This window comes from Psammomys obesus, unplaced genomic scaffold (assembly GCF_907164565.1).
Source record: "Psammomys obesus unplaced genomic scaffold, mPsaObe1.curated_primary_1811, whole genome shotgun sequence".
NCBI lineage: Eukaryota > Metazoa > Chordata > Mammalia > Rodentia > Muridae > Psammomys > Psammomys obesus.
This window is the reverse complement of record NW_026585504.1, coordinates 62,186,699-62,195,849: the sequence shown is the minus strand read 5'-3', so window position 1 is coordinate 62,195,849 and position 9,151 is coordinate 62,186,699. Positions and strand designations below refer to the sequence as shown.

At 38.7% G+C, this 9,151-nt stretch overlaps 1 protein-coding gene across 1 annotated transcript in view; it reads left to right on the top strand.

The window, feature by feature from the left end:
• Dpp10 (dipeptidyl peptidase like 10) overlaps window positions 1-9,151 on the top strand; it is a 706,326-nt gene that overhangs the window by 631,344 nt on the left and 65,831 nt on the right. The window contains exon 12 of the mRNA XM_055601904.1: window positions 4,898-4,936. Within this exon, the coding sequence (XP_055457879.1) occupies window positions 4,898-4,936 (39 nt within the window). The remainder of the gene's footprint in view (window positions 1-4,897; window positions 4,937-9,151) is intronic.

The following is a 9,151-nucleotide window of genomic DNA, read 5'->3' as shown; positions in this document are numbered from 1 at the left end:
TGAGTGAGAAAGGGCTCCCAAATTCCAGTACATGGCCTATCACTTCAGAGCAGAGAGGACAACTGAGTGAGAAAGGGCTCCCAAATTCCAGTACATGGCCTATCACTTCAGAGCAGAGAGGACAACTGAGTGAGTTCTTCACTCCCTTCTACTTCTGCACTCTCAGACAGTCCAGGATCTCTTCACTAGGGAATGAGGCTGCTCATAATGAGCTGGGTCTTCCCACATCAATTGATGTGGGAAGCCCTCACCCACAAACACTTACAGGCCAACACAATGTAAAAACAAACAAAAACCTTCATTGAGAATATTTGTCCAGATGATCCTAGGTTGTATAAGTTAATAGTTAAAGTTAACAATCACAGTGAGTAAATAGATTTCTCTTGAATAGGTCATTAGACAAATGAATAGATGATTCAGTCACATTTTATTCATTCTTTTAAAACACAGAAATAATAGACTAGCAGTAGTATGGATGGTTCTAGATGGCATTATTATAAATTAAATGAGTCAGGTGAAAAAGAAATACACTAAATGGGAGGTATAACTCAATTAGCTGGGTATTACCTAGCATGTATGAAGCCCTGTGTCCCATCCTTAGTTTTCCATAAAGTAGGTGTGGTAATACATATCTCTCATCACAGGTGTCTGGGGCTAGAGGCAGGAGGATCTGAATTTAAGGTTAAAACAGTAGCTCAGTTGGAAGAGTGCTTTCCAAGCTTGCAGAAATCACTGGGTTCAGGACTCAGAAGCATATAAACGAGATGTGGTGGCAGCAGGAATATTCAAAAGTCATGGTCAATCTCAAGTACACATGGAAGATAGCCTGCAGTATAGGAGACCATCTTAAAATACTAATAACGCTAAAGTAAAATGAAAATATCTTTAATTACCAAGATGTTGATAAAATATAATTAATTTTTTTTTCTCAAAAGTGTGTCTACAAAAAAATAAAAACCTTAAACAAAGTATCACTCAACTCTAGCAATGTAATTAGAACATGATAAATGTTGAGATTGGCCTGCTCTTTAATTACCTCCCCCTGAGGGGGAAGCAACATTACCAGGCCACAGAAGAAGACAAGGCAGCCACTCCTGATGAGACCTAATTGACTAGGATCAGAAGGAAGGAAAAGAAGACCTCCCCTATCAGTGGACTTGGGGAGGTGCATGCATGAAGAGGGTGGAGGAAGGGTGGGATTGGGATGGGAGGAAGGAGGGAACCAGAGGGGGGATACAAAGTGAATAAAGTGTAATTAATAAAGAATAAATTTAAAAAAAAGTATTTCTATAACATGCTGGGATTTATGGAGTATGTTTATAATCCCAGCACTCAGGAGACAGAGGCCAGAGAAACACAAGCTTTGGGTCACTTTATAAACCTCATGGAACCTAAGGACCAGTCTAGATACAATTTTCAACCACCTGGGAAAAAATTATTCTTCAACTGTTTTAAAAGGATACTTGAGAATCCAAAGTGACAGAGTATCAATCTTATGGAAGAAAGTATGGACTGTAATTTAGGGCTTAAATATGAAATTGTCGCCGCAGGCTCACATGTCTGAACTTTGTTTCCAGTGGGTGGTGATGTTTGAGAAAGTGTGTGAAATCTTCAGTAGCTAGAGGATTGATAGCCCAGTCCCACTCTGTTTGCTCTCTGCCTCCTGGGTGTGGATGAAATGTGAACAGCCTGTGCCCTGCTCCTGTCCCATGCCTTGCCAGCTACAATTGATTATATCCCTCAGACTATCATCTGCAATGAACTATTTATAAGATAAATCTTTTCTTGTCAGACATTTGATCACAGAAGCAGGATAACAGAATAATACAATTCTGTTATACTGAATAAGCTAGATAATCAGCAATCACAGAAAAAATATGGAACTTCATTAAAATAAAAAATTCATCAGGAACTGTTATAAAAATGGCTAACAAAACCATAGATGATAAAGCTGTTTTCTGAAATGCATCACACACAAATAAATACCACAGTAAATACAACATAACAGTACAAAAAACAAACAACTGAGACAACAAAATATATGAAAGGACACAAGAGAAAAATAATAAATGCATGAAAGGTATTTGACCTTATTAGATATTAGAGAAATGTAGATTACAATCTCAATGAGATAATAATACATATCAGGAGATGGGCTAAATTAATACAGTAATACAAAGCCAAACAAAATTTGTGAATGAGGGGGCAAAACATTAAGATTTATATTCTTTTCAGGTAAAACTGAAAATGATTTAATTCCATTAATACATATTTTGAAGATCAACTGAAATTAAACAAAAATGTACGCATGGCAAATATAATAAAATATTTTAGTACAGGACACCCATATGTATGCCTGCTTGGTTGTTCCATTACCATTTGCATAAAAGTGAAATAATATGTTTACAAAAGGATTTGTAGGAAAAAGAAGTCATTAGCAATATTTTACTCACAGTAGCTAAAAGTTATCAGTAGGATTCAGTCCATTAACAAGGAATGGATAAAAAAATAGTTATATTAATCTATGTGATTGAATTTAAAAAGAAGCAGTTATATGGGTTGGGGAGATGGCTCTGTTAGTAAAGGCTGGCTATGCCCACATGAGGACCTGAATTCAGATCCCTAGAAATCTCATAAGGCTGGACACTATAGTAGGTATCTATAATCCCATCCCTCCTTATCAAACTGGGAAGGGGACACTGAGAATACCTTGAAACTCACCGGCCAGGAAGCCTGGCATGGGCAGTAGCAAACAAGAGACTTTGACTTAAGTAAGGTGGAAGGCAAAGACAGCTACCTGATGTTGTCCTCTGACTTCCAAACTTGTGCCATGGCACACTACACCTAATGTCACACACACGCTCTCCATAAAGTTTTCTTTTCTAAGAACAGAAATAGGATGCTGGCACCATTAAAACAGGAGAGGGATAAATCTCAAAAGTGTGGCTTAGAAGAAGTCTGACAACATCAAGTGATGTGTGGTTTAATTCTCCGGCTCCCTACAATGACACAAACCCCTGTGTAAAAAAAGGATGGGAAGAAGGTCCTTTTGCAGCCACTGCAGGAGCTGGTAGACAGGGGGGAACTGGAGTCTCCATATCTTGATGCATAAATAAATAAGATTGTCAAAGCTCTTAAAGTTAAGCACTCCTGGTCTGCTCATTTCACTTTATGTGAACAATATAGAAACACACTTCTTAAATAGTTTTTTAGAGGAGAATTAAATGGGCAGCAGTTTGTCATTGCATAGCTTAAGTATGGGAATTGAATATTTGAAGCTAGCATCACTTATTGGATGTTAGTGATGCTTTTCATGTTACATTTGTATCATTAGTAACATCCTCCTGGCCACTACGTTCCATCTCTTTATATTATAGATTGACTGGACTTCCTGTGGTGTTATTCAACTGACAAGGAAGTCCTTTTAAACTTGAGCTGGATAGACATGCTGGTGTTCTTCACTGCTTTCCTAGCAGGTGGGAGACAAAAATGGATTACCCAGAGAATCCTGTTAGCTCCTCTATGTAAGGAAAAAAAAAAAATCTAAACATTTTTACTACATGGCCATAAGGATAAGTTAAAATGCTACACATGCTTGGTCTGTCAGTATGTTTACTTAAAACATTATTAAGATTCTGGCAATTTTATGCTGTGTCTCAGTTAAAAGTTTCAATTTCTGGAAATTTATATTGTATGACAAATTACAGCACATAAGAATTTAGTTCTGGAGTCTTAAGAAAACCAGCGTGACACTGATAAGCAGTTTTCATCAATATTTTATATCTTGGATAGAAACAATGGCTGTTGCTTCAATGACTGGAGATTTAAGGAATCATTTCTTTAGATGTTTTCTCATGTGTGCATGGAGCCATATGTAGTGAACTACTTGAAAAACATGCTTGAAAAAAAAAGTGACAGGAACCAGAATTCTGGCAGAGTAGTTACAAGCTGCTCTTTCAGAGTACCAGAGTTCAGTTCCCAGCACCCATGTTAGGAGACTCACAAGCAGGGAAGGCCAGCTCCAAGGATCTGATGCTGTTTTCTGGACTTTCAGAGCAACATATTCACACAGAGATAAAAGAAATATACACTTGGTTAATAATAAATCTTTTAAAAGAAAGGGATTAATTGTAAAATATATAATAATAATAATATATCTTTGGAATGAACAAGTGATATGAAAATAATATGAACCATTTAAAGTGAGACCTTCCTTATATATTGAAGACCAATGCACAGTGTGTTTAGTTTTCTTAAACTGATGATCTTTTAAAAATATGTTTGTATTTTTCAAAACATAAGCTTCGTGTCATGATAAAACAACATTATTTCTAAAATATTTTATCAACTTAACTTGAGATTAATTGGTCAAGTTTGGCTTTTGCAATGATTTTGGTTGTGACCATTTTCAAGATATTCCAAAGAAAAATCAAATCTGACATGTCAAAGGTTTGATATTTTTTTTCTCTAAGACTGAATGACTACTAATGAGGAAAAATGGTTATGACTAAAAGTGAATTAAATACAAGATTTTCAGTTTTTTTTTTTTAATTTTATTGCTGGCTGTTTGCCCAGGTCTGCTGGAGACTTAATTTTCTTTCCAGGTGATGTCTACAAGTGAGAAAAACAGGGTCTGGTGGCTCACTGAATTCTGAAGGATGTGACAAAACAGAAATAGAGACTAACCTAGCATTTCTCCCACCCTGGGGATGTGCCCTTGCCAAACTACTGCATAATTACTCTTCATGCATTTCAAATCAATATTGCCAATGCGATGGGCCTCTGAAGGTGTTTTTCTAGTTGAAGAGAGGGTAAAGTCTGAAGAGAAGATTGTAAGGTTACATGGATGAATGTTCGTATTGGTCGTAGATGCTTCATGAGTTAATTTCTGTTTCAGAAATATGAGATGACATCCGACACCTGGCTCTCTAAACAGGTATAGTATGGGTGACCTGTGTCGCCTGTGAGTCATTATGAACATTTCCCTAACCTGTTAGTTACATACTTTCTCTAAAATATAGTTATTTGAATGGTTTGGGAAGATGGCTTATGGATTAGAAGAGTTCATATTGCAAGCACGAGGTCCAAAATGGATTCCAAGAATCCATGTAAATGCCCAGTGGGTATGGAAGCCAGTAGGTGATGAAGGCAGAGACATGTTTCCCTAGAGCGAGCTGGCTGGTGAGATGAGCTGCAGGGGTGTGCTCTGGATTTGACTGAGAGACTGGCACAATGACAAATATCCAAGAGTCACTGGGGACGATTCCCAAAGTGAATCCCAGCCCTTCACTTGCACATTAATGCAGCAGCATTCACCCACAGAACATGTTCCCATAGTCGTATATATATATATGTGTGTGTGTGTGTGTGTGTGTGATTGTGCATGTATCTATATGTTATATATACACATAACACATATGCACATACCACAAATACACACCATTTTGATGACTTCCTGCACCTGTTTGCATTTTTCTATATTTTATTCAATTCCTTCACCTGTTTGAACTTTCCTCTGATTCTTTCATTTCTTTCAATGCTTTAATTATTTCCTCTTTAAAGGCCATTGTTTCTTCCTATATTTCTTTACAGATTTTATTCATTTTCTCCATTCTCATCTTCACAAGCATAGATTTAAGGTCATTTTCTTCGGTTTCACTTATGTTAGGGTACCCAGGGCTGCTTGCCCTTGGATGACTGGGTTCTAGAGACGCTGTATTGCTTTGGGTTTTGTTAATTGTGTTTTTATGGGCTTTACCCATCTGGTGTCTCAGGTGTTGGCTAGTAGTTTCTTGTGCCCGCTGTAGTCCAGGTGGGAAGGGGTAGTGCGGGAAATCGCCTGGGCAGGCTGGATGCTCCTACAGTTGCCACTCAGATTGGTGGGTATGGTCTCCGATTGGTGGGTAGTTCTCAGGGAACTAATTGCCTGGGCTCTCCTCAGGTGTATGATCCTGTGGGCTAACTGGACTCCTCAGAAGCCCAGGGACTCTGCTCTCAACAGGGGAAATCCTGGTGACAGCTGCCCTGCCCCTGGCAAGTTAATGAGTTGCAGCTGCCCAGGCACTCTGTGTTAGCTGGGCACAGCCATCTTGAAAAACCAGTGAGCCCAGAGGTTTGGTCCTTTCCCTAGAAATATAGGTTGAGCTTTGGAGAGGTGTTTGGGGTTGTTCAGGTGACTCCCAGGTGTCCGGAGGCCTGAGGTTGGAGTTCTGTGCCCCAGTACCCAGAAAGTAATCAGTGGCTGGTGAGCCAGCACACAGAAGACCCTGTACCTGTGGGGACTCAGGAACTTTTCTGGGGATTAGCTTGGTTACCTGAGCTCACACCCAATTGTTTCCCTCACAATGGAGTTTCCTCTCAACTGGCCTCTGGTGTTTGGGGGACCCACAGTTCAGTTTGTGAAGGTGAACACAGTGCTCAGGCTTGCGGTTAGGTGCTGGAGGCCAAGTGCCTGCAGGAATCCAGAAAGTTTTCTAGGGATTAGCTAGGTGACCTGAGGTTGAACCAGAGTGTTTCCCTCACCCTGGGGTTTCCTCTCACCTGGGGAATGCAGTGGCAAGTGTTTTGGGGCCCACAGTTCTGTCTGTTGGTCGCTGTTCAGTCACTGCATACTATCAGCCTCATGTATATTGTTTCCTTAAGTGCCATGTACACCCTTTGTTTTCCCCAACATATTGAAACTTCTAAACTTTAGCTTCAGGCATTTCAGTGAGTTCTGAAGCAACAAGTTCGGATTTCTCATCTCCTAATGTATGAAAGCACCCACACACACCCCTTGTGCAGAGAACACATTTCTCGTTTATCTAGCCACCTTTTTAAATAGTAATTGACCAGCTAGCTATTGACCAATCTTCCTATATCTATTTGCTGCCTCACCTGTAAATACAGTTCATCATTACAGTTTTGAAGTTTACTTTTCCTGGCTTCTGTTAGTTCTATTAGGCGACTGTGTATAACACAGTCCCTCCCAAACTGACAAACTCTCAACCTTTCATTCTCCTGACACTCTCTTCACCCATAGGTTGGTTGAATGAATGTCCCAAAACATACTCTTGGATGTCAACCTCACCCTCTGTTCCGATCCTGCAATGGAAACATCTCTGTACGTTCCTGCTGGCCTTTACATCAAGGCCAGCGCTCGTGGATGGTCCCCAGAAGTTGAAGTTGAAAATCATCACAGTCCTACAGCATACTGCTCTAACAATCATCTTCATCATCCTATTGTCATTACTCTCCAATATAGAGTGTGTTCACATGTCCCCTTCTTGGGAACAAAATTCTCTCAAAAAGTTTCTTGTCCAAGGCCTATGTAGTTTTCAAACTTAATCATAAACCACCTATTAAACCACACCCTCCTGCAACCCTAACCAGACAACAGCTCCCAGGAGAATTATTTTAAAGTCACATGTAATTTTTATGTGATAAAGTCTGTGTCTCTATCATCAACAAACAACAGAAAGGATTTTCTCTGCTCTCCCCATTGAAATAGATGCCTACTAAAGTATGACACGCAAGAACACTGCCATCCATATTTTTTGGCTGAAAAAGAGAAGGTACAAAGATGATACAAAGTAGACATACAGACAGCTGTACACAAAGAGACAGAGGAAAATATTTCATTGTGCTCTGTATATGCATATACTTACTATTATTATGCAAAATGAAATGGAAATAAACATAATATATAACTAACAATATGTTCTAATTCAATTAAGTTAGACACTAAAAAGGAAACCAATAGAAATTAAGAACCTGATGGATATTGATGCCCTCTGAATTACTCTTCTTATAGGCATTGTTCTGTCAATTTTAGGAACCACAATGTTTCCTAATAGAAACAACAGGCATGGCTATATTGAATCCAAATTTATAAATATCGAATAGAAATCATCTGCTAACAACAAAACACCTAGTTATCAATTATTCATTAAGAAAGTACATTTGGTGGTCTATCAGAGCTGGGTTTATTTATTTATTTATTTATTTATTTATTTATTTATTTGCTTTCAATATGACTATGGGAATCTTACTGACTGCTTAGACTTTCATGAAATGGAGAGCTGAGTATGGTAATGAATGGAAGCACATTTCTAAGATGATTAGGACTTTAGCAGCAGCATAAACTCACGTTCAGGAGTGTTGAACAGAAAGTAGGAAATGGACATGGTTGGCCTAACTTCCAAGGGGCTGGGAGGCAGGGTGGCAAGTATGTGACACACCTGGAAGTTTACAGAGTCATGCCTCAGGGCCAGCACCTGTTTCTCAGAAGAACTGTCATGGAGGATGTTCCACGTGTGAAATCCAAGGAGAGAGCAGGGCTCACTGGGTCATGTGTTTTATGTTTTGATTATGTGTTGAGTTATGCAGATTTGCTCACCTTTTCCTTATATGTTACTTTTGAGTTTTCAACTTACTACATACATTATCATATATTTTCATGACTATCACCAAGTGAACAATGAAAGTTACCTTGACTTTGCAAATTGTTGACATTGTTACTAATATTCTTCCCAGATGCTGGGGATGTGTCAGTGAAGACTGTAATCTCATTGTCTCATGTTATACATGTTACAGAGGAGTGCTACTACTCATGAGTCACACGCCCATCACCAGATGCACACATTCTCAGTTAATGTACAAAGTGGTGTAAAAAATAGAAGGTAAAACAATAAAGGCCTTTGAGAGCAGCAGCTTTCCTGTGATAATCATGACTAAGGTGACAAGAGAGCTGAAATATACAGACATAAGAGGCAGAGCTAGACAGAGATAAGAAAATTATGAAGGCCATGGTGAAATACAAGCTCAGACTCAGGGAGAGTGTAAGAAGAAAGGAAAAGTTCATGATAGCATTTGAACCATTTGCAAAAAAGTAGGACATTTCAAAGTCTTAAAACAGTAGCTGGAGAAATGGTTCAGTGGTTAGAGCATGAACTGCTCTTGCAGAGGACCATAGTTTAGTTTCCCAAAAACTCACTACCACCTGTAACTCCAGCTCCAGGGAATTACATTTCTTTGCTCTGCACAGACACTGCACACAAGTATAATTTAAAACAAAAAATAAATAAATAAATAAATAAATTTGTAAATCTTACAAAGGAAACCATACCACATTTAGAACTATTCTTTAATTATGCAGAAAGGAATGTGGTGT